A 26767-nucleotide genomic window follows, 5' to 3' on the forward strand; every position below is an offset into this window, starting at 1 on the left:
AAGAGTGCTTGGCAAGGCACACAAAAAGAGTAGGGACTGGAACACATAGGTCGATCACACTTGCCTTTTGAAATTGGATATAAAGGATGAGGAAGGGGACTGAATCAAGGATTACCCCCTGGGTTTCTGACCTAGCTATAGGATGGATGGTAATAATACATACTGAGATGGGCGAGTCATGGAGAGGAAAGAGTTTGTGGAGACAGATTTCTGTTTTGGCCCTATTTTGTTTGAGACTTCTAAGTGGAGCTATCCAGTGGGAAGTAGGATATGCTAGTTGGGAACTCAGAGTAGAAGCTAGACAGTTGAGCATTCCCTGAATATTGATTTCTCTTGGCATTTTTACCACCTAAGAGAGCACCTAGAGAAGTATGAGAATAAAAGGGGAACAAAAAGAGGAGAGAAAAGAAGAGAGAGAGAGGGGAATACACAAGCAATGATAAGATCATATAAGGGGAATAGAGGAGATGGGAGCTAGATTGGAAGGAATTAAAAATTAAGAGATGAGGAATTAGAGAATGAATTACTCAACTTTTTCAACAAATGTTGTTGTGAAGGAAAACAGTTGCGGGTGTTAGATGGAGGGAGATATAAGGCCAAGGAATGCGGGATTGGGCTGATGTCAAGAAAAACATTTTAAAAAAGGGGGCAGATTTGTGTGGGAGGGGGAATATTGTAATGACAAATAACAGTTTTACAATGCTTTACAGTTTACAGGGACTCTTCTCATGATTTTATCTTTCCTCATCATGATGCAGTAAAATTGTCATGGAAGATATGGTTATGCCTTCATCTATAGGTGAGGAACCTAAATCTTTAAAAATTTCAGTGATTAATACTAGTTTCTATTGGTAGGCTGATGGCTCAATCATTACTTAAACCCAAGTCTTTAGATTCTAATTTTTTTTCCTATATGATGATAATGAGTTTGAGTTATATTTCTGTTAACTTGAATATGCTGGATTTATACCTATCTTAGGAAGGAATGAGGTAGAAGCAGAAGAATGTAGTGATTTAAGACATTGGATTGGGAGGCAGCAAACCAGAGTTCTCAAAGCTCAAGTTTCACCTTTGACGTTTTCCAACTGTTCTGATTGTTAGTGACTTAGTCTTTGGTTTTCTCAATTGCTAAGTGTCCACGTTTACTGAGCACTGTTTCAGATTTGTGCTAAGTGTTTTAAAAGATCTCAAAATCCTCAAAAGAAAGTTTTTAGGCAGGAGCTGAAAAAAAAGGTGGCACAGGTCAAAAATATTGCAAGGAAATGTTTAAACGTTTTCAAGGGAAATGACAACAGAAGGTGGAAAAAGATAGAATGATAAGGATCCCAGATGGAAAAATAGTGTGAAGTGAATAGGTCAGTCTTGCAAAAAGGTAAGTGTGGGGCATCTCTTCTTCTGAATGTCGTGAAGTCCAGGAAGGAAGAAGCATGTAGAGATGAAGGTTAAACTACAGTTAGGCAAAAGAGAACAACAAAAGGGCTTCTCATGTTCTCAAGTTACCTGGAGGTAGGGCTTTAGTTGGAGGGATTTCTGAGTGTCAAACAAGGACCTACGAAACCCCTGCTAGAAAAAAAATCTGAAGAACTTGTAGGGAAGTGAATTATTAGAAAGTGCTAACTACATTTATTTTTCATATGACCAAGATTGACATTTCAGGGCAGAAACTCTTTCATAATTGGGAGTGTAGTTTGAATTGGAAGGCAATAGGAAGACAGTGACGGTAAATGTTTGTTGGTATGATTTGAATTAAGCAGCAATCTATATTATTTACAAAGTTGCTTTTGGCCACATGCAGGCCACAAAAGGCTCTTCCTCCACTTGATTTCTCAATAAGGCTGCTTTGTAATACTAGCTTTATTGGAGTTAAATGTCCTGAGCACCCAGTGTTTTTATAAACACCTTAAGGGCAAGGATCATGCATCATATTTCATGATACATATGATTATTTTCTAATTTCTTTTCATGTCTAAAAATGGGTCTAAGAACTAATCTTTTCACAAGAATGATCAGAGTTTGAATGTGAGCATTTTAATTCTGCTGATATTGAATATTCTCTGGAGGAGCCCTGTGGAAGCAGATAAGGAGGAAGAGAATTCCCAGGAGCCATGTCAGCCTCCAATATCACCTTAACACATCCAACTGCCTTCTTGTTGGTGGGGATTCCAGGCCTGGAACACCTGCACATCTGGATCTCCATCCCTTTCTGCTTAGCATATACACTGGCCCTGCTTGGAAACTGCACCCTCCTTCTCATCATCCAGGCTGATGCAGCCCTCCATGAACCCATGTACCTCTTTCTGGCCATGTTGGCAGCCATCGACCTGGTCCTTTCCTCCTCAGCACTGCCCAAAATGCTTGCCATATTCTGGTTCAGGGATCAGGAGATCAACTTCTTTGCCTGTCTGGCCCAGATGTTCTTTCTTCACTCCTTCTCCATCATGGAGTCAGCAGTGCTGCTGGCCATGGCCTTTGACCGCTATGTGGCCATCTGCAAGCCACTGCACTACACCAAGGTCCTGACTGGGTCCCTCATCACCAAGATTGGCATGGCTGCTGTGGCCCGGGCTGTGACACTAATGACTCCACTCCCCTTCCTGCTGAGATGTTTCCACTACTGCCGAGGCCCAGTGATCGCTCACTGCTACTGTGAACACATGGCTGTGGTGAGGCTGGCGTGTGGGGACACTAGCTTCAACAATATCTATGGCATTGCTGTGGCCATGTTTATTGTGGTGCTGGACCTGCTGTTTGTTATCCTGTCTTATGTCTTCATCCTTCAGGCAGTTCTCCAGCTTGCCTCTCAGGAGGCCCGCTACAAGGCATTTGGGACATGTATCTCTCATATAGGTGCCATCTTAGCCTTCTACACACCTGTGGTCATCTCTTCAGTCATGCACCGTGTAGCCCGCCATGCTGCCCCTCATGTCCACATCCTCCTTGCCAATTTCTATCTGCTCTTCCCACCCATGGTCAATCCCATAATCTATGGTGTCAAGACCAAGCAAATCCGTGAGAGCATCTTGGGAGTATTCCTAAGAAAGGATATGTAGAGGGTGAGGTGGAGAAAGAATGGGTTGGCTTGTCTGCTGGATTTGGAGACAGGCTATGGTAGGATGTGCACGGCTGCCAGGATCTTCATGTTCAGTTTTTTCTCGGAAAAAAAAAAATGATGTCCTGAAACTCAGAGCCACCAGTCTGTTCAGGACTCATGGGTCTGTGTCCTCTGGTAGCCTGTGGATTGAATGTGCTGACTGTGCTGTCTTCTCACAGTGCCCTCACCCCTATCAGTAACTTGACAGAGTCTTGACCCATGGGTCTCCAGGTGACTTCACCGAAAGACACAAAGATGCTTCCAACTTCCTTTGCTGAAGAGAAGACTTTGAAAATCTGAGTTTCTTTTCTTAGTCATTGGGAATTTGGTAAACTATCTACTCAGGACCTGGGTGAGGGCCAACAGCATACCTGACATAGGAATCCTTCATTCATTCTGACTGGTGGTGTCCAGCTTCTGATGAAACACTGTTAGGAAGTTTGAAACATTCCAGGGCTGCAGGTTCTGATTAAGACACCTATGCTTGCTAGAAAATCATTTTTTCACCTAAGCCAGTATGTGTATTCTTTTGCTTATATTTACCAATCCATCCTTATGTCCAATTCCTTTTATTAAGTACTTTGAATAAGACATGTCCTCTGGCTTTATGTTTCATGCAACTCTTTCTTTGCACATAGATGTATCTTATGATTTCAAGAATGAGAATGGCTCATTTATTTACTAATTCCACCAAATCTGTGATAGGGGATGGGGACACATATACTAAATTAGGGGTGTCAGACTTGTGTATTTGTCCTAAGACAGAGAAGGAAATAATTATGATAGATTCTGTTCTCTGAAATTTCCATCCCAAGGCCCAGCATAATAAAAGAAGAGCAAGACCAAGCAGATAGGAGGCAAGAATATTATGTTTCTCTTCTCCTGTCTCATGTGAACTTACCTACTATATAATTCTCTATTAATCCTGACAACACAGCTAAGCTTTTCACACAAGCCCTGTATAAATACATTGTTCTGCTGTTATCTTCTGACCCACTTGTTTCCTCAGATATTATTGCTTAGAAATTATATATCTCTTTTGCTATCACTGTATCTTTCTCTATTTATCTATCTATATTATTTAGCCTTGAAAGATAATTTCCAAGCCTATTTCAGGTGGGGTGTAGAAGGTTGGAAGCTGTCCAGGAGGGAAGAGTATAGCAAGAACCTAGAGTTTTACTTCCCCTTATATTCCACCTCTGCTCTTATAATTCCCTTTGACACAAAAACAAATACCCCAGAGAAATAATGTATTACATAAAAAATTGCTACATGCTAGATGTATATATTTTTGGAGTATATGTGATATTCTGATATATTCATATAACAGATAATGATCAAATCAGGATAATTGGAATATCCATGACCTTAAATGTTTCTTTTATGCTAGGAACATTAAAATTATTCTCTTCTAGCTATTTTGAAATATACAGTAGATTGTTTTCTATAGTCCCTACTGATTTCTTGAACACTACACATCTTGTTATTTTTTATATCTAGCTGTATTTTTATACTCAATTAATCTCTTATCCTCCCTGTTTCCCTTCCCAGCCCCCAATAACCACCAATCTGCTCTCTATTTTCATGAGCTGTACTTTCTTAGCATCCGCATGAGTGAGAAATACAATAATTGTCTTTCTGTACCTGGCTTGTTTCACTTAATGACCTACAGTTTCATCCACGTTGCTGCAAGTGACAGGATTTCATTCTTTCTTATGACTGAATAATATTCCATGTGTATCATATTTTCTTTATCCATTCAGATATTAATAGCACTTACATTGATTCCATGTTTTGGCTATTGTGTCTAGTACTAAATATAGGAATACAGATATCTTTTTGGCATATTGATTCCTTTCTTTTGAATAAATACCTAGTAGTGGGATTACTAAATCTCATGGTAGTTATATTTTTAGTATTTTGAGGAACTTCCATACTGTTTTTCAGAGTGGCTGTATTAATTTGCATTCCCTCCAGAATTGTTGAGGACTAGATATGCTAACGGCAGCACAAGGAAGACTTTGTTTAGCCTTAGATGAAAAGTATTGCTTTTGGGTAAACCAACTGTGAAAAGTACAGGACAACATCACACGACTTCCAAATCAAGCCTCCATTTATTATGGGAACTTGCCTCTCAGGGTTGGTTAGATAGGGAAGGAGCCTGGAAATGGTTCTCCTGGGTTCTTTCCTTTTTAGGACCACTTGTTATTCTCCTAGTTTTGCACCTTTTTGGTTCAGGTCTTCTAAATTCTAAACCCAATTTGTCTCCACTCACCCCCAGGCCATCAAGCTCCAGATGGTCCTCCGTGAGGTATACTGTCCTCTCAATGTTCAAGAGGTACCCTTCTACAGGGAACCGCTAGACTGCTCATCAGTGGACAGAAAGTAGGCAAAATTCTGCCCCTGGACCTGGCTGGATACCACTTTTGCTAACCCACTGAGTCACCCTCCTGCCCTGACAGCAAGAGGCCAAGACCCACAGAACCACCACCACCACCACCACCCCTCTGTCAGCAGAAAGCAGTTACAAAAGACTGACCTTCATCCATTTTCCTCCAAAGATTTGGGGTCTTGGGCTCTTGAGTGGGGGGAAACATTACAGGTAGTTAGACAGGCATGAGTGGGGCAGGAGGGGGCCCTACCACCTACCCACCAGGAATGTTTGACTGTAGTCAAGTGATGGTTGGGCAGTTACCACACTGCCCCTCTAAAAATGATAATTTGGCCATCAGTGCCAGGGAGAGACAATCTCCCGATGGTCCAAGCTGCCCCACTAAAGTGTTAATTGAATTCAGGTACCTAAGAGAGGCAACTTCCCAAACAGATGAAAATACTTGAGATTGGTAATCAGTTTCCAGTAAAATCACAGGAAATGAGCAAGTGAGCCTGGGCATGTTCATTAAAAAACAAAGTGGTGGAGTATGACCTTCCAGAGGCATTCTGTCAGAAAACTGAAGAAAGCCTCAGATGGGCATGTGTACAACTTCTTAAACACACTGCGCATGCTCACTTCCTAAGGGTAAGGAGGGCACTGTGCATTCAGGCAGCCCACCCTAAGGGAAGAATCATGGGAAAGGGGTGCAAGACCCTGGAAGTGGGCCATCTTATAAAGTCCCAGGATCAAGATTAAGTGGGGCACTTGTACTTCAAGTCGCCTGCTTGGGTCTCTTCCAAGTGTACTTTCCTTTCTTTCCTGCTCTAAGGCTTTTTTTTTTTTTTTTTTTTTTTTTTGAGATGGAGTCTCTGTAACCCAGGCTGGAGTGCAATGGCATGACCTCGCTCATTGTAACCACCGCTTCCTGGTTTCAAGCTATTCTTCAGTCGCAGCCTCCCAAGTAGCTGGGACTACAGGTGCCTACCACCATGCCCAGCTAATTTTTCTATTTTTAGTAGAGACGGGGTTTCACTTTGTTGGTCAGGCTCATCTCGAACTTCTGACCTCAGCTGATCCACCCACCTCAGCCTCCCAAAATGCTGGGATTACAGGTGTGAGCCACTGTACCTGGTGCCTGCTCTAAAGCTTTTTAATAAACTTCCACTCCTGTTCTGAGACTTGCCTTGGTCTCTTTTTCTGCCTTATGACCCTCAAATTCTTTTTTCTGAGGAGGCAAGAATTGAGGTTGCTGCAAACCTGTACAGATTCACTGCTGATAACTTGGATACCTTATATACCCATAAGAGAAGCAGATATGGGACTAGATATTGGTGTTAGAACAACTAAGTTCCTCTTCAAAACTTAACTTTCTTGTTATAAGTTGTAAGATTGTAAATTAGCCCTTCTCCCTGCTTTGGCCTTCAAAGTTCTCATCTTACTACCTTATTTGGAAAAAGTTTCAAACTTCCTTTTTCTCTCTGTTCTGTGACCAACCCTTCCCTCCTTGCTGCACCCAGATATGCCTAGACATGCCTTCCCTCCTGCCTAGTTAATAACAGTCTCTCCCTCCCCTCTTCCCTTTGCAAATTGTGCATTTACTCCATTTGGAAAAGTTTAAGTCTTTTACCCTATTTGGAGAAGTTTAAGTCTTAGCCAATCTGGATAGCTTAGATTGTGAGGTCCAACTGCAGCCAATGGGGAAAGGACACAGAAACAGGAATTAGGGATAAAAACCCTTTTTCTCCTTTGTTTGGTGTGCTCTTGCAATCGTGGCTGATGCAGGTAGCACTGTTCTGCAGAAGTAGATTGCCATTCTGAGACACCTTTTTGCCTGAGTGCTGGTTCTTCTTTGTGGTATCAAGCATTTGTTTCTAACAATTTGGGGGCTCATCAGGGATCCCATTCTCCTCTGGGGAAGGGTCTGCAACCCCCTGTCATGAGGAGATGCATCCCGCTGCCTTATTGCAGTGGCCTCAGGAATAAGGAATTGAGCCCCACCCAGTGTGATGAATAAAACCAGGACTCTCAGCAACATGGGAGGAAAAGGCCTACAAATACTGCAGTGACCAGGTAACTGTGCACAGACTATGGTAAGAAAAACCACAGGGGCAGTGAAGTATTTCTTGGTGGTCAGGGCATCCTGGAGGTTGAAAAGGTGTGGGTGAGCTGCACAATTGAGTGCGAAGCCAGCGTGGTCCTGAACTGCAGTTCTGTGGTCACCTCATATGGCTTATGCTGGATTCCTGTCGTGGGGTTTACATCAACATGCCAATGCTAAGAGGGACCTAAATTCACTGTGGAAGCAGCCAGAGGTGGATGAAGCAAACGCAAAGGAGTGCAAGAAACCTCCAGTAAGGGGGTTGAGCCTCTAGAGTAGAGGGTACAAGAAATCTCTAGTAAGAGATGTTGACCCCCCACTTAGGGGTCACACTCAGGAAACACCTAAAACTTCTAGGATGGGAAATAGCCCAAGCAAGACAGGATAAAAAGGAAAAGATGGGCAATAAAATACACTCAGATAGCCCTCTAGGTCTCATGTTAAAATATTGGAAGGATAATGAAAGAACTAAACATAAGAAAAAGCAGCAAATGATAAAATATTGATTTTTTATTTGGACCAAAAAACTTATCCTCAAACCTTCAAGTCTTCTAGCCAAAGTTTGGGTCTAGTGAGGAATGGATTGGTCAACTTTTAATAAGTACGTCAATAACAAAAGTCCTATCTCCCTGGAGGAAATAGACTATGCCCTGTGTTGGTGGCAGAGGCCTGTCATCCTCTAGTCCGTAAAACTACAGGACACAAGCCAGAAACTACTTCCTCTCAAGAAATTAATATCCCTCACCCCAAAAGTCTAACACGTGGGCTGCCTTAGACCAACTTCCCCCACCAAACTTCCTTCCCCCTCCTATAGACCAACTTCCTCCTCCAAACATTACTAACTTCCCTCCCCCTCCAGCAGTTGCAACTGCCTCAAACTCTTCCCCAACTCACATTGTGATTTCCCTCCCTTATAACCCTGACTCTTGGGGCTGTCCCCAGCCCTCCCTTAGGAAGGCTTCAACATGAGATAGAACAATGTAAGAAGGATATCCAAACTTCCCTTTCCCCACTACCTCTAGAGGATTGGCTGCAAACCTTTTTCCCTTAAGGGAAGTTCCTCTAGGAGGAGGGGGCATTGGCTTTGTGAATGTCCCCTTACCCAGTTCAGAAGTCCAAAGCCTAAAAAGGGAACTAAAACCACTCTTAGATGATCCCTATGGAGTAGCAGATCAAATTGATCAATTCTTAGGCCCCCACTTGTATACTTGGGCCGAGTTAATGTACATCCTAGGCATCCTCTTTTCGGAAGAGGAAAGAAGCATTATCTGTAGGGCTGCTATGACCTTTTGGGAGCGTGAGAACCACCCCCGCCCCAGTCAAAACATCCCTGCAGCTGAACAGAAATTCCCTCCTCAAGATCCCCAGTGGAATAACAATATAGCCTATTGAAGAAATATGAGAGACCTAAGGGAAATAATTAAAGGAATTAGAGAATTGGTGCCCTGCACCCAGAATATTACTAAAGCCTTTAATACACAACAGGGAAAAGATGAAGGGCCCATGGAATTCCTTAACAGACTTAAGGAACAGATGAAGAAATATGCAGGTTTAGATGTGGAGGACCCACCTGGACAAGGGATGTTAAAGCTCCACGTTGTCACCAATAGCTGGCCAGGCATCACAAAGGAATTACAGAAGATAGAAAATTGGAAAGACCATTCCATAGAGGAACTTTTAAGAGAGGCCCAAAAGGTATGTGTACGGAGGGATGAAGAAAAGCAAAAGCAAAACGCAAAAATTATGTTGTCCACCTTACAACTCCCTAACAGGCAGCCCAGGGAAATAGAACTTACAAATCTTCTAAGTCCCTGGCTGTCAGACCCTACACAGAAGGAAAAGGGATCAAGCCAGAAAGCCATGAAATAGAGAAAAGAAGCAAAATAAATGTTTCAAATGTGGAAAAATAGATCATATTAAAAGAGAATGCCCTGAATGGGAAAAAGAAAAGGAAGTTATCCCCCTTATGGCTTTTGAGGAAGATTAGGAGGGTCAGGGGCTCTGTCTTTTCTATATTGAGTTCCACCAAGAGCCCTTGATAAATTTAGAGGTGGGACCCAAATTCAAGCTTATTACCTTTTTAATTGACTCAGGGGCAGCTTACTCCTCTGTTTATCATTCCCCATCTGGTGTAATTTGTTCACAAGAAGAACTCCTTATTTCAGGAGTGAAGAGAGAAGGATTTAAAGCAAAAACTTTAGAGGAAACAAAAGTCATATATAAAAATAGATCAGCTAATATAAAATTTTTGTTAATACCAGAGGAAGGAACTAACCTAATAGGAAGAGATTTAATGCTAGAATTAGGCTTAGGCCTCTATGTTAACCAGGGAAAATTTCCCACCTCTCTAAACTTACTCACTACTATAGATGAAGAGTATATCCATCCTAATATCTGGTCAAAAGAAGGAAATCAAGGAAAATTATGAGTTTCCTCAATAAAGGTCAAATTAAAAACTCTTGGGGAAGTAGTAAGAAAACAACACCCTATTCCTTTAAAAGCTAGGATAGGTTTAAAACCTATAATTGAAAGCCTTGTTCATGATAGACATCTTGAACCCTGTATACCCCCTTATAATACACCAATATTACCTGTAAAGAAGCCAGATGGGTCGTACTGGCTAGTGTAAGACCTCTGGGCTATTAATCAAGTAGTTCAAACTACATACCCTGCTGCTCCCAATCCTTACACCATTAACAGCAAAATCCCACCTAACTATGAATGGTTCACTGTAAAACCTGAAAGGTGCCTTCTGGACTTGCCCTTTAGTGGAGGACAGCTGGGACTTCTTTGCCTTTGAGTGGGAAGACCCCCGATCTGGTTTAAAACAACAGTACCCATGGACAGTTTTACCCCAAGTGTTTACAGACTCTCCAAATCCTTTTGGTCAAAATTTAAAACAAGTCATAGAAAAATTTTCCTTGCCCTCATGCATATGCCTACTCCAGTACATGGATGGCCTGCTTATTTCAGGGGAAAACAAAGAATGGGTAACAGCATTTTCAATCAACTTCCTTAATTTTCTAAAAGTAGAAGAATTAAGAGTCTCAAAAAGTAAACTTCAGTTTGTAGAGCCTGAAGTAAAGTACTTAGGAATTTTAATCAGCAAAGGCAAATGGAGGATTGGGTTTGAACGAATTGAAGGTATTATATCCCTACTTCTGCCAGAAACAAAAGAGGAACTTAGAACGTTCTTAGGCTTAGTTGGATACTGTTGCCTATGGGTTGACTCTTATGCCCTAGAAAGAAAACTGCTATACCAAAAACTCAATTCAGAGGGAGTCGCCCCCACTTATCTGGACCCAACCAGAAATGCGACAGATAGAAAAATTAAAACATTTACTAGTAACTGCCCCTGTTCTCATTCTACCCTCCCTAGAGCAGCCATTTCATCTTTTCATCAGTGTAAACAAGGGAGTGGCTTTAGGGGTACTCACCCAAGATCATGGGGGCCACCAGCAGCCCATAGCCTTTTTGTCAAAAATTCTAGACCCAGTAACCCATGGGTGGCCTGCATGTGTCCAATCTGTAGCAGCAACTGCCTTGCTAACAGAAGAAAGCGGAAAATTAACCTTTGGGGGAAACCTCATTGTTAGCACACCTCACCAAGTCAGAACTATTCTCAACCAAAAGGCAGGAAGATGGCTTACTCAAGAATTTTAAAATATGAAGCTATCCCACCATTAGAAAGGATGACCTAGCACTAACCACTAAGAATTCCCTAAATCCCATTGCTTTCCTAATAGGAAATCCAAACCCAGAAGTAACAGGGAACTCACACCCAAAGAAACCATAGCATAAATGTTTAGACCTAATTAGTTGCCAAACCAAAGTTAGACAAGACCTATGTGAAACTCCTTTTCAAACAGGGAAACATCTTTTCATAGATGATTCCTTCCAGGTAATTGAGGGGAAAAGGCATAATGGATACTTCATAGTTGATGAAGATACCCTCACAAAAATAGAATCAGGAAGATTACCAAATGACTGGTCCACACAAAGGTGTGAGCTATTTGCCCTAAATCAAGCCTTAAAATTTGTACAAAATCAGGAGGGAACAATTTATACTGACTCTAAATATGCTTTTGGAGTAGTACATAGTTTTGGAAAAATCTGGACTGAACAAGGCCTTATCAACAGTAGAGGTCAAAACCTAGCCCACAAAGAGTTAATAATACAAGCATTAGATAATCTCCAGCTGCCTAAGGAAATATGTTGTTCATGTCCCAGGACACCAAAAGAACCTCTCCTTTGAAAGTGGGGGAAATAATCTAGCCGATCAAATGGCCAAGCAAGCTGCCTCTTCCCAAGCTGCACCCATTTTTCTTTTAACCCCTCACCTTCCCCCTACAACTGCACTCCCCATCTTCTCCCATGCAGACTAGGAAAACCTAAAAAAATCAGGAGCTAAAGAAAACCCAGAAGGAAAGTGGGTATTACCAGATGGAAGGGAAATGTTATCTAAGCCTCTTATGAGGGAAATATTGTCACAACTTCATCAAGGATCTTATTGGGGTCCTCAAGCTATGTGTGATACAGTCCTTAGAGTCTATGGGTGCATAGGAATATACACCCTCACCAGACAAATAGTGGAGGGTTGCATCGTGTGCAGAAAAACTAATTAAAGGGGGCCAGCCCCTCCACACCTGTGGGTATTTCTCATCAAGTGGGAGGAGAGACTGAGAAAAGAAATAAGACACAGATGAAGTACAGAGAAAGAACACTCGGCCCAGGGGACTGGCGCTCAGCATACAGAGGAACTGCGCCGGCACCGGTCTCTGAGTTCCCTCAGTATTTATTGATTACTATTTTCACTACCTCAGCAAGAGGAAGTGACCCAGACAGGATGCTGCAAGGCGAGTCTGAATTGCTCCTTCACTGTAGTGAACTGCAGGTTGGGCAATAATGGGTGCTGCTGGCCAAGTCGCAGTGAGCCTAGTTTCAGGCTCCCTCCTCCAGCACTCACTTGGCTGAGGAGGAGGTGGCCATCATGGTTTTAGCCCTGATGGCCCTGAAGTTTCTGGACCTTTTCCTTTTAATTTTAATGTTTCAGGATATATTACCTCCTGTAATTGCTTGTAGTCAACATTTTGTGTTGACCGAGCCATTACAGACTTACATTTTTACAATGTGAACTTTCCATTCCTTTCTTGAACTCTGTCTCTGCCTCTTCTTTACAATCTATTACACAGCTTTCAGGGGCATGAGAAACTGAAACACTATCTTCTTCTATTTGAAACGGTTTTAAAGTTGCTTTAATAATGGCCCAATTATTCCATACTATAAGTGGGATGATTTTACCTTCCCTACTTGCTTGTTTTAATTCTTTGCCAATTTTTTTTCCAATCTTTTAGATCTAAAGTTCTCTCTTCTGGAAACCATGGGCAGAATTATTCTATTGTTTGAAGTAGCATAATTAGATTTTCTGTAGAAGCTTTAAGGCCCCCTCTTCTTAAAAGAATTTTAATGAAGCTGAGATAAGAGACATTTTTACTTTCAGTTTTTCCCATTGTTACCCTGGGTTCCTCCCAGCACACAAGCTTCCTGCAAGGCTGACCATGGATGTACTTGGGAATCTGTCATCGACTGTCCTCAATGCTCATGTTCTTAATGTATCTTCACCCTAGAGAAAGGCATCTATGCTGGGCGGCAGATGAAGGAGGCCAGCCCCTCCACACCTGTGGGTATTTCTCGTCAGGTGGGATGAGATACTGAGGAAAGAAATAAGAGACAGAGATGAAGTATAGAGAAAGAACAGTAGGACCTAGACCGGCACTGGTCTCTGAGTCCCCTCAGTATTTATTGATTACTATTTTTACTATCTCAGCAAGAGGAATGTGGCAGGAGAGCAGGGTGATAGTGGGGAGAAGGTCAGCAAGGAAACATGTGAGCAAAGGAATCTGTGTCACAAATCAGTTCAAGGGAAGGTACTATGCCTGGATGTGCACGTAGGCCAGATTTATGTTTACTCCACTGAGATGTTTGGGTGGAGAGAAACAATAATAAAGCAGCGTTGCTGCCAACATGTCTCGCCTCCCACCACAGGGCAGTTTCTCTCCTAACTCAGAATTGAACAAATGTACAATGGGGTTTTATACGGAGACATTCAGTTCCCAGGGGCAGGCAGGAGACAGTGGTCTTCCTCTATCTCAACTGCAAGAGGCTTTCTTCTTTTACTAATCCTCCTCAGCACAGACCCTTCACGGGTGCTGGGCTGGGGGACAGTCAGGTCTTTCCCATCCCATGAGGCCATATTTCAGACTATCACCTGGGGAGAAACCTTGGACAATACCCAGCTTTCCAGGGCAGAGGTCCCTGCAGCTTTCCGCAGTGCATTGTGTCCCTAGTTTATCAAGACTGGAGAATGGCGATGATTTTACCAAGCATACTGCTTGTAAACATTTTGTTAACAAGGCACATCCTGTAAAGCCCTAGATCCCTTAAACCTTGATACCATACAACACATGTTTTTGTGAGCTCAAGGTTGGGGCAAAGAAGTTGGGGCAAAGTTACAGATTAACAGCATCTCAGGGCAAAGCAATTGTTCAGGGTACAGGTCAACATGGAGTTTCTTATATCTTCCCTTTCTACATAGATAGAGTAACCGTCTGATCTTCATTTCTTTTTCCTGAAACTAAATAAGCAAACCTCAAAAAGGCAACCTCCCAGGGACGAAATCCAGGGTTAAGGCCATTCCAAAGTGTCCAAGTTGACTATACTGAAATGCCCCCAATAGGCTGCCTCAAGTATTTACTAGTTAATAGTAGACCATCTCACCCACTGAGTAGAAGCCATTCCCTTCACAAGCACAACAGCCAGTAATATAGTCAAAGCTCTGTTGGAATGTATCACACCCAGGTTTGGACTAATAGAAAACATTGATTTGGATAATGGGACCCACTTCACTGCTTACATCATTAAGGGGCTAGCCCAAGTATTAGGGATAAAATGGGAATATCATACTCCCTGGCACCTGCCCTCATCAGGGAGGTTAGAGAGAATGAATCAAACTCTAAAAAACATCATTTAACCAAACTAATCTTTGAAACTCAGTTACCATGGACAAAATGTCTTCCCATTGCCTTACTAAGAATCTGAACTGCCCCTAGGAAAGATCTTGGCCTGTCCGCTTATGAAATGCTCTACGGGCTGCCCTACCTAAATTCTACTACTGACCTTCCTAAATTTGAAACAAAAGATCAGTCCTTGAAAACTATACATTTGGTCTGTCTTCTACCCTTTCCTCCCTCAGGACTCAAGGCCTCCTAGTGCAGACTCCACCCCTCAAATTCCCAGTTCACCAACACCAACCCAGAGATCACGTCCTTGTCAAAAGCTGGAAAGAGGGAAAGCTTGAGCCCACCTGGAAAGGACCTTACCTGATGCTCCTCACAACTGAGACAGCAGTCTGAACTGCTGAAAATGGGTGGACCCATCATAGCCGAGTCACGGTGTCACCCTCTCCAAAGCCATGGACCATCATTCCAGGGCCAACTCCCACCATAGTAACATTAAAATGAAAAGTCTAATCTGTCCCTATTTCCTCTTCTTTTTCCTTTAGTTGCCAAGGACACCTTATCATCAATGTAACCCGATCACTTTTCCCCCAAACAATTACATTTGATGCTTGCCTTGCCATATCTTGTGTGGACCTAAAAAGTCAAAGACAGCTCAGTTCTTCAGAAAAGTATCTTTGTCCATCCGGGAGGACAGTATGGGCCCTCACTTGTTATATTTGGGGAGAGGTTATATGGACCACCAAGTATCAGGGCTGGACTGCAAATTCTGCCCTAAAGCCCTACCTCCACCTCACCAAAGGAAAGACCTTCCCCACCCCAATTGCCAAACACATCAGTGCAACCCATTACTTATCTCCATTACTACCCCTACCCTCCAGTAATTCTAACCCCACCTTAGAGCACTTCTACGGTTTAGGAGCAGATATAACTGGAAAGGACCCTGTGGGTTTCTTTGAAATGTGCTTTGTTTCTCCTCCTCCACCCTCTCACCAAACCCACAAAATCAAACTATTTCTCGCTTCATATCAAATGACAAAACTAAGGTAGCTATAGTAGAAGTCAATGACCTAAAGCAAACTTTAGCTATTGAAACAGGGTATCAAGATGCAAATACCTGGCTAGAATGGATTAAATATTCCATCTGTACACTAAATAAAAGTGATTGTTACGCTTGTGCAACAGGCAGACCAGAAACCCAGATTGTCCCCTTTCTACTTGGATGGTCCTCCAACCACCCAGGCATGGACTGTATGGTAGCTCTCTTCCAAAACCCCACAGCCTGGGGCAATAAGCCATGTCAAACCCTCTCACTGCTATTCCCAGAAGCTAAACGTCCTGCAGGTCAGCCCCCGAGGGCCATCCATCCAACCTCCAGCTATAAATGCCAATTTCACCTCCTGTCTCTCACAGCAGGGGGGAAATTTGGCATTCCTTGGAAGCTTAACTGGATCCAGTGAGTCTAAACCTTTCCAAGAACTAACCCATCAGTCTGCCCTTGTTCATCCCTGAGCAGATGTATGGTGGTATTGTGGTAGACAACTATTGGGTACTCTGCCAAGTAACTGGAGCAGCACTTGTGTTCTAATACAATTGGCCATCCCTTTTACCCTGGCATTTCATCAACCCAGCAAAAAGAACCACCACTGCAGTAAAAGAAGTGTCCCTCATGGGTCTTTTGATCCTCATGTTTATATAGATGTTATTGGAGTGCCCCAGGGGGTACCAGATGAGTTTAAAGCCTGAAATCAAATAGCCACAGGATTTGAATCTGTATTATTCTGGTGGTCAACTATAAACAAAAACATAGATTGGGTAAATTACATTTACTATAACCAACAACATTTTGTCAATTACAAAAGAGATGCCATTAGAGAAATATTTGAACAACTAGGTGCCACCAGCCAGATGGCTGGGGAAAACAGAATAGCTCTTGATATAGCAGCTGAAAAAGGTGGAGCCTGTGTCACGATTGGAGTTCAATGTTGTATTTTTATTCCTAATAACACGGCCCTTGATGGAACAATTACAAAACCATTCCAAGGCCTTATCAATTTAGAAAACGAATTAGCTAAAAATTCTGGAATAAATAACCCTTTTACAAGTCTCATGGGAAATGGTTTGGGAAGTGGAAAGGACTCTTGACTTCAATATTTACTTCTTTTGCAATTGTTATAGGTGTACTCATTCTTGTAAGTTGCTGTATCATACCCTGTATTCGTGGGTTAATGCAAAGGCTTCTAGAACCACTCTCACAAAAGCCTTCCTCCACTCTCCCCTACCCTATTCAGATAAATTCCTACTTCTAAACTACCAAGAGGAACAACCAAGCCGAATTATGTTAAGACATTTTGAAGAGAAAGAATTATAAAATGAAAAAGGGAAAATTTGTTAGAACAATTTCCTCTTCAAAACTTAACTCTCTTGTTATAAGTTGTAAGACTGTAAATTAGCCCTTCTCCCTGCTTCAGTCTTCAAAGTCCTCATCCCACTACCTTATTTGGAAAAAGTTTCAAATTTCCTTGTTGTCTCTGTTCTGTGACCAACCCTTCCTGCCTTGCCACACCCAGACATGCCCAGACATACCTAGACATGCCTTCCCCCCTGCCTAGTTAGTAATGGACATCTCTTCCTCCCCTCCTTTCGCAAAGTGCTTGTTTACCCTATCTGGAAAAGTTTAAGTCTTTTTCCCTATTTGGAGAAGTTTAAGTCTCAGCCAACCTGGATAGATTAGATTGTAAGGTCCAACTCCAGCCAATGGGGAAAGGACACAAACAGGAATTGCGTTAGGGATAAAAACCCCTTTTCTCCTTTGTTTGGTGTGCTCTTGCAATTGTGGCTGATGCAGGTTTCACCATTCTACAGAAGTAAATTGCCTTGCTGAGAAAACTTTTTGCCTGAGTGCTGGTTCTTCTTTGCAGTATCAAGCATTTGTTTCTAACATTGGGAAGAGGCTGGACAAATTTGGAGGAGCATCTTAAAAGCCTAGACTCTGATGAGGGCTTAGAGGAAATAAAGATTAGGGAACATTTGAAATTCTTTAGAGATTAAGTGGTTGTGGCCGGAATGCTGGTAAAAATATGAAGCATAAGGGCCATTCTGATAAGGTTTCAGATAGAATTGAGGGACAAATTATTGAAAACAGGAGTAAAGATCATCGCTGTCATAAATTGGCCAAGAACTTAGCTAAACTGTGTTCATGCCCAAGGGCTTCGTGAAGGGCCAGACTTGACAGTGATAAACTAGGGTACTTGGCTGAAGAAGTTTCTAAGCAAAATATAGAAGGTGATTCATGGGGGTTAATTTTGGCCCCTTACACTGAGATTCAGGAGCAAAGGCATAATTTAAAAACAGGATTTATGATTAAAAGGAAAGTAAAGTGGAAAGATTTGGAAAACTCTCAGCCTCTTGATGTAAAGAATGAAAAAGTGTGCTCAGGAGAGGAAACCAAGAGTGTAGCCCAGACGTGGTTTGCTACGGAGATTAACATGGATTGAAAAGAACCAGGTCCTCAAGACAATGGAAGTATAATTTGAGAGACCAAAATAGATGCCCCTTTATCAACTGATATGGACCCTAAGATTAAGGAAACAAAAGTTACCTACTGGTTGAGGATTCACGCTTGACTGGCATGGCAACTTCCTAAATTCCTTATGGCTACAAGAAGAACCACACTCTTGCTAATCTCCCTAACAACAGGAGCTATTAGGTAGATTGTCAAACCTTTCCTAAGTGATTTACAACCCAGGCCACTACAATTCTGATTAGACAGAGGACTTGCCTTACATTCTTTCCTGATAAACAATTGCAGACCTCAAGCCAGTTTCAGCACGCTCATAACTGTCTTTGTGTCCTATGGTTTGTCTTTTGATAAAAGGCAAAAATAAAGAGCCAAGTTCTGCCTCATTTTAATGCTAAAACCTCACTCCAAAATGAACATGAGATGTATATTACATATATCTTTACCCATTATGCATATGCTCAACTCCCCTCATAAATATGTATTAGCTTTTTCTCCAAACCTGCTGAGTATGTATGACTATCATGTAATACACACCTTGTGAAGCATAAAAACCAGTCTGCCCTTTCCCTCTTCAGAGAGAGAACCTTTGGTACAAGTTAGAGACTATCTTTTCCTGGTTTGCAACTAATATTGCCAATAAAATTCCTCTATTATTTAGCCATTGTGGTGGTCTTTTGCATGACAGAAGAAAGACCCTGAAGGCATTATCAAAGATAGTTGAGGCTGTCACTCCTATCATAGATCCAGAAGCCTAGAAGGAAAAAATAGTTTCCAGAGAGAGGCCCGAGGCACCCTCCAAAGGTTTGCTACCCAGGGCTGTCTTGGGATTCTGCTCCCTAATTTACTCTGGCTCAGTGCTTCTCAGCTGATCCAGCTATGGCCCAAGCAGCCCCAGGTGCAGGTCGACTTGCCCTTTAAGAGGATACAAGCCCTAAGCCTTGGCAGTGTCCATGTGGTGCTAATCCTGCAGGCTTGCAGAAAGCAAGAGCTGTGAAGACTTGGCAGTCTCCATGCAGATTTCACAGGAAGTTGATTACAACGTGGGAGCTGGGGCAGAGACTTGTGGGGCAGAGCCACTGCACCCCTGCTAAGAGCCCCCACTAGAGCTGTGCTGAGTAAAAATGTGGGGTTGGAGCTGCTGCAGAGAGTTCTTACCAGGATGATGCCTAGTGTCATGAAAGCAGGACCCCAGAACTGTAGCGTTACCAGCAGCAGGCAATGCCTACCTGGGAAACCCTCAGAAACCTATAGAGGCAGTGTTGTGTGGAGTACACAGCAAAGCCATAGGGTGGGGCTGCCTGGGGCTGCCAGGAGGCTTTACATAAAATGAAAAGCAATTATTGTCTAGCTTTAAGATGTAATGTCTGCCCTGCTGGGTTTTGGCCTTGCCTGTGGCACGTTATTCCTTTCTTTGCCTACTTCTCCCTTTTGGAATAAGAATGTTTTATGTCTGTAGCATCAATGTATCTTGGAAGTAGGTAACCTGTTCTGATTTCACAGACTCATAGATGAGAGTCTGCACTTTGGACTTTTGAGTTGGTGCTGGAATGAGTTAAAACATTGGGGCTATAGAGATAGCATGAACGTATTTGTATGTCAGAACATGAGTTTTAGGGGGTGGGGCAGGGCAGAATACTATGGTTTGAATATTTGTCCCTGCCATACAAATCTCCAATGTGGCAGTACTGAGAACTGGGGCCTTTAAAAGCAGTGACTGGGTCACATGGGCTCTGCCCTCATGTATGGACTAATCTATTCATGAATAGATTAATGGATTAACAAACCAGCTTGTTAACATTGTGGTGGGAATGGTGGCTTTACGAGAAGAGGAAGAGAGACCTGAGGTAGCACATTAGCATGTTCAGCTCCTTGCTGTGGGATGTCCTGTGGCCCCTTGAGACTGTAGGGAGGCCCCACCAGCAAGAATGACCTAGGCCCCATGATCTTGGGCTTCTCAGCCTCCATGACTGCAGGAAATCAATTCCTTTCCTTTATAAGTCACCCAATTTAATGGTATTGTGTTATAAGCAAAAGAAAATAGACTAAGACAGGAACCCTGGTAAAAAGCAGCTTTCTTCTCAGGTCTTTGAAAAATAGACATTCAAGTCAGTTGTAGGCAGAAAGGTCACCCTTTATCATTTATAGAGGAATGGTCATTATTCATACACATTCACATTTATACTGTCATCTCAATTATGTACATAAATTTCCCATCCATTCTGTAAGTTATGAAAAATTGTGAATATTATCTCTACTTTAGAGATGAGAAAGCAGATTAAGCATCAGAAAATGCCAAACCAAGGTCACAAGTGGGATATTAATGTAGCGTTCAGGTTAATATAGAATATGCATGCAAAATAGAACACCTAATGGATGACCTTGGCCTGGTCAGACTGGAATCATTACCCTTTCACGTCACATTGGGATAGGAGTTGCCTGCAGTGTACACATTCTAGTGAGTTGGTCTTTCTTTTGAGATACTGCAAGTATGATAGTAAAGGTAAGGAGAGGCACAGCAAAGTCCAAGGTGCAAGCCAGCTCCACTGAAAATGCTCACAGCTTCTGGGAAGTAGGGCATGATCCCTGGGAGGCATGACTCAGTGCTATTAAATGGGGCAGGAAACCTTCAGGGTTTGAGTCCTGGGTCAGGGGAGTCCCCTTATAAAGGCCCTGAGAGATGAGGCCAGAGCCGTCTGTGATCCCTGAGGATTCTCCTCAAGTGCAGCAGTTTCTGCTTCCACAGCCTTATGGGAGGAGGGCAGAGGTTGGTGAGGATAAAGCCAGCTGCTATTTGCCCAGGTTCTTCCTTCCCAAACTCTTTAGACTAGAAAAGGAAGGTGGCACTGGGGCTGCATGAAGCTAAGGGAAAGAGCCCAGAATTTTAAGTCAGACTGAGAAGTGTGAACAGAGCTGCAACTGGGGAGAAAGAGGAAAGAGGTAACATAGTTGGGGTGAGCAGGAAGGTGGGTGGGGGCACTCTCAGTTACTTCCCGCACCTTACCCTCTGCCCAAATCCCATATTTCCTCATCTTTGCCCTCCAATAGAGGGAAGAGAAGTCTTGATAGTCCCACCTAACTGGTTTGTGTATAAACCCCAGACACTTGCCCCACGACAGAGGATGCCTGCTTCCTTTCTGTGCCAAACACTGTGGGCCATCTCCAAGAGCTCTTAGCTGATTATTCCAGTTTGGATCCAGTCACTGCTTTTCCTAAATCCCACCAGTGTCCCCATCCCAGTTAAAGGGCTTCTGCATTAGTCAAGAGGAAGAAAATGGGGCCTGAACTAGACAAATGTCAGAGAAAGGTAAATACATGTTTTTGAGGTTCTTCTACCAGAAGCAGTCTTGAAGCACCTTGTATATGTGACTATCCTTCCTTGTCTGGTTCTTAATTTTTCAAATCTGTCATTCTGATATCCTTTTAAGATAAAGCTGTAGGCAACCAAATAGATATCAGTATTAACTGAGTCCATTCAGCATATGGAGGCCTCTTTTAAGGAGTTTTGGGAGACATAAACAGACAAGTCCTTTGAGCATGGATATCTTAGTTCTGAAAACAATGAACAGTCTGGACAAAATTTTCACTACAGAGCAGGTCTTAGATTCTGGATATTAGGGGAAGACGACTGGCTCCATTCACGCTCCTACTCTGAGTCCTTCATTCTGAGAGGAGTTGATTTTAGGTGACTTTCAAAGGAAATAAGATTTATGGACTTGGACATCTTGTCTTTTCCAGAAAAATTTAAGAGATGCCATCAATTTTCTATGTGTGAGGATGGGTGAGCAGGTCTCAAGATGATCAGTGATGTTCAGAAGTTGCACAGAGGAATTCAAGGGGGATATGAAGACAAAGTAAAACATGCTTGGATTGAGGAAAATGCATGTTTACAAGGGGAGATGTACAATAGCTGTGTTTTTTTTTATCCCACAGGTTTGTTATGTACCAGCCAATGTTCGTGGTACTGAAGATATACCAGTTGAAGAGAAAGAATGTTCTTATTGTCATAGTACCTATTTGCCACGAGGTCAAATCTAGTTCCTGGAAGAAATGTACAAATATTAATACTTAAAACAGTATTTTCCATTAAGAAGAGAATTTTATTCTGATGTAGGTAACAGAGGTTATTGTTGGGATTCTTAGAACTTCCATCCCAGATGCATTTTAAATTACAAGATAATCAAACATTCTGAGCTTGCATCATATGAGGGGAGGGGAGTAGTAATCTGAAAACGTCAGAGAGATGTCTTTCAGCAGTCTAGAAGTCATGCTTCATTTGGTGAAATGTTCCACGCTTACCATGTATGTTAGAGCCTGAGTTTACAGAAGGGAATAGGCACAGTCCTTTAACTTCAGTCCCTTCACTTTGTGATTTGGTGAATATTTATGAAAGGACAGATATTAGAGAATAAAAGAGGAACTTTGTATACTTGTTAAGATTCTTTTGCAGCAGTAGTTGGTGATAGATGCTGGTGGTTTGCACAAGGGTGATGATGATGGAAATATAACAGACAACTTGGAGATTTAGTCCGTAGGATGATCCAGTGGTACCTGCTGATGGTTAAATATGGTGCAGGAAGAATAGGGAAGAATCCAGGATGACTTGATTCTAGGTTGAGCAACTGCTTGGACAGGATGTTGCATTCTGAGATATGGGTGGCACAAGCAGAGAAGTGGTTATAATTTCTGCCTCAGGCATGACAGGTTTGACATATCTGTGAAGCTGATATGTGGGGATAGTCTAGTCTGGAGTTTACAGGGAAGGTAAAGTATTTAAATTATATTTGACATTTCAGGATATGTTTACGTCTCAATGGTCAACCAGAAGAAAGATGCAGTGTTCAAGTTCTTTTCAGGAACAGTATTCCCTTTTTTAATTTTCAAGTTTTCTCCTACTACTGGATAATTTTTCAACAGAAAAAACATGTTATTTCTCCCTTCTTAAAAACAAATTTACATATAAACACACAGACATGCAAACACACAAACTCTTGACTCTACTGTTCACTTTTAGCCAGCGTTCTATTTACTTACTGGCCTTTACATCCAAACTCTTCAAAGGAGTGAACCATGTTAAAAGACTTCAATTCCTCTTTCAGCTATTCTAAGTCAAGTAACACTTTGCCTTCCTCTATTCTAGCAAAATAGTTTTTATCAAGGCATTTGATCCTCTGTGATTCCAAAAGCAGGCTAATTTGGTTTTCAAATTCTTTGACTCATCAATAGCATTTAGTATAATCTTACTAAATCAGTGATAATGTCCTCATTAACAAATTATATTCAATAGACTATTAATATAGCACATCACCTTAAAAACCTTTCTATATTAATACTTGTCCACTATCAGAGTTCCTTTCCAACTTCTCCATGGGCCCCAACTCCTCTCCTACCCCATTCTTAACATTGAGATTCAGTCCTAGGTTCTTTTCTCTCTGTGAAAACTTATTATCTGGGTGCTGTTTATCTCTTTTCCACATATATTTCACCATCTTCACTTGAATTTCTGATAGATATCTCAAACTTACTCTGTTCAAAATTGAAGTCTTGACCTCCACCCTCCATACCTTCCCCATCACAGTTGGGAGCAACTCCTTTCTATTAGATGTTTATGCGAAAAATTGGGTCTCATCTTTGACTCTCTGTTGTCTCACATCCTATATCCAACCTGTCAAGAATATCACTGACATTATTTTTGAAATATATCCCCAATCCCATTACTTCCCACTACATACACTGCTACCTTGATCCTGAGCCAATGTTCTCTCCCTTCCCTGGATTCCTGCAACAGTCTCCAGGCACTTTTCCCCGGTTCTACCCTTCCCTATTTGTGCTATTATCCATCATGGATGCCACAGAAAACTTTAAAAGTGTAAGTCTCCTCCCTCTCTGCTGAAAACAATGTCTTTGATTCTGAGAGAAATGAGGAACCTTTGCAAAGTTCCACAAAGGCCTATGAGGTCCTGTGTGATCTGGCCCCAGCACCCTAACTTGATTCTCCTGCTCATTCACTTCATCCTAGCAGACTGCCTGCTGATCTTCGAATACCAGGTGTTTTTATGTCTTAGGGCATTTTCTCTGGCTGTTCCATTTTCTTAGACTGTTCCTCTCCTGTGGGAGACTCCTACATCCTACATTATCTTATGGCTGTCTCACGTCCTATCATCTCCCCTTTTTGTTGTAGCCATTGCTGTGGGAACCATTTGAGTGCTGGTGTAGGTTGACAGCACCTTGCTCAGCTGCATCCCACTCCAGAGTTTCTCTCCTTTTTTGCATGGCACCTCAGGGATCTCATTCAGTTATTCTGGTGCATGTATAGACCTAAAAGTGCAAGGAAATTCACCCTCCTTGGGTTGTCCCAAGGATGTGTGTGGAAGCCAGGGTGTGGAAGCCAGTGGATAAGAGTTCCCCTCTTCTGTGTCTAGAGTGGACAATTATTTGGTTCCTTGTTAATGGTTCTTCATGTGGAACTGGATACAGTGATGACTGCATTATCCAGCTCAATAATGCACCTTTGGATCCATATTCTCTTTCCTGTTCCACTCCTTCATCCTACTCTTGTTCATTGTATAATTTTTCTATATATACCACTTGTCTGGAATTACAGGTTTGGCTTTTTAAAGAAACAAAGCTAGTATTTCCTCACCTCATTTAATATTTGCTAGAATTCCCTTTGCAATGAGGCCTGCAATGATCTCTTTATTTCAGATTTCAACCTCCCCTGCTCCCTGCCATGGAATTCCTATCCTCAATATCCTTGATCCTTTTTTTGGTTTGTTTTTTAAAATCACGACAGTGAACCTTTGTATATTATGATGTAATTTACTTACTATGTCCTTTTGTGATCCTTCTCCAACCTTTAGCAAAATTACTCCAAGGGATCTGTTTTGTTCATGAATTTTTTCTTAATCGAATCAGCAAAAATATTTACATTTTTATTGTACTAAATTTGCCAAATATATTTACTGAATTTTATGTGGACATAGCATTGAACAGAATTAAAGCTTGAGACATGCAATAATTCAATATTTTGAGGTAGGGCTGAAGCAGGAGACTGAAAGAAGCAGCTCCTTTGATGGGTAATGTAAGTATTAAGGGGAGCCAAGAGGAGAAAAGGAGTTTCAGAAGAGTGGTCAATTCAGAAAAAAGCTGCTGAAAGATCAACATGAATGAAGGCAAGTATGTGACCATGGCATCATATGGAGGTCATTTCTGGCCCAAATGAGCGCTTTTTCAGGTAGATTAGAATGTGCTAATACTACAGGAAATTTGTGGGAGTTGAATCTGAATATGTAGACATTCCTAGGTATTTTTATGCAAAGAAGAGCTAAACTTTGAAAAAATAGAGAGGATATAAGATCATGGAAGAGAAGATTATAAAGTGTTAATCGACATAGAAACCTTTTTTTTTTTCTTTTCAAGCATAAGTTTTCTGTGGAGGGAGAGACAGATGACAAATAAGGCTCTAAATAATAAACGTTAGGCTGGGCGCGGTGACTCACGCCTGTAGTCCCAGCACTTTGGGAGGCCGAGGCGGGCAGATCACGAGGTCAGGAGATGGAGACCATCCGGGCTAACACGGTGAAACCCCGTATCTACTAAAAATACAAAAAATTAGCCGGGCGTGGTAGCGGGCACCTGTGGTCCCAGCTGCTCGGGAGGCTGAGGCAGGACAGTCACGTGAGCCAGGGAGGCAGAGCTTACAGTGAGCCGAGATAGCGCCACTGCACTCCGGCCTGGGCGAAGGAGCGAGACTCCGCCTCAAAAAATAATAATAAACACTAAATAATTATACAAAAAGACATTTTGTGTGTAATTCTAGTATTCTCCCTACAACCCTGAGATAAAGGTAGGGCAGTTTTATTACCCATTTCCAGAGAAGAAACAGGGGCTTAGAAATAAGCTATTTGCCACATCTTCTAGCTACGTGACCTTGGACAATCATGATTTTGGCTGAGGCTTCAGATTCTAAACTTTTCCCATACTTTATGGAAAAAAAGAAACTTGTTTTAAATTTGGATATACAAAACATGAGTTGCCTTTGGGCATTTAGGTAGAAGCAAAAGGAGATGATTATTTAGAACATTAAATTTGGAAAACGCTAGAACTCAAACTTGGCTGACACTATTAACTATGGTGTCTTAGAGATATTATTTTCCCAACACTCAATTTTCTCATATTGAAAAAAGACCAATAACTAAGCAGTTACTTTGCTTACTGACTGTGCTGTCTCGATGCATTATCTCATTTAATTGTCAAAAGAACTTCATTAAATAAATTCTAAGAAGAAGAATGCCCGGGTAAAAACTGGGCAACTTCAGTGTTTAAGGCTTTTGACAGAAGAAAGAAAACTGAGCAAGAGAGGAGAGAAATATTAAAAATTGTTAAGCATAAAGTTTGTGTGTAGGGGAGCCAGATGTTAGTCTTTCTAAAGATGGAAGAGTTCTGTGATGAAAATTAAGGAAATGGAAGATGGACGGAGGGAGACCCACATGAACAGCAAAGTTAATGTGAGTTTAGATGAAGGAAAACCAAAAGAGAAGGCTCTTCATCTTCTCGTAAGCTGGAGGCATAGCTGTATTTTTAAAGTTTTTGTTAAAAGAACCTGGAAGATGTATTATAAAGCAGTGCCCTTTAATGGAGCTTTCTGCAAGGATAGAAATAGTCTTGA

At 41.9% G+C, this 26767-nt stretch overlaps 1 protein-coding gene across 1 annotated transcript; it reads left to right on the forward strand.

Moving 5' to 3' along the window:
• Window positions 1–1006: 1006 nt before the first annotated feature.
• Window positions 1007–4199, forward strand: OR52K2 (olfactory receptor family 52 subfamily K member 2). Its single transcript, XM_016920242.4, has one exon. The coding sequence runs from the start codon at window positions 2106–2108 to the stop codon at window positions 3048–3050; it is 945 nt and encodes a 314-aa protein (XP_016775731.4). The 5' UTR covers window positions 1007–2105; the 3' UTR covers window positions 3051–4199.
• Window positions 4200–26767: the final 22568 nt, after the last annotated feature.

Source organism: Pan troglodytes, chromosome 9, assembly GCF_028858775.2.
Source record: "Pan troglodytes isolate AG18354 chromosome 9, NHGRI_mPanTro3-v2.0_pri, whole genome shotgun sequence".
Classification (NCBI taxonomy): Eukaryota; Metazoa; Chordata; class Mammalia; order Primates; family Hominidae; genus Pan; species Pan troglodytes.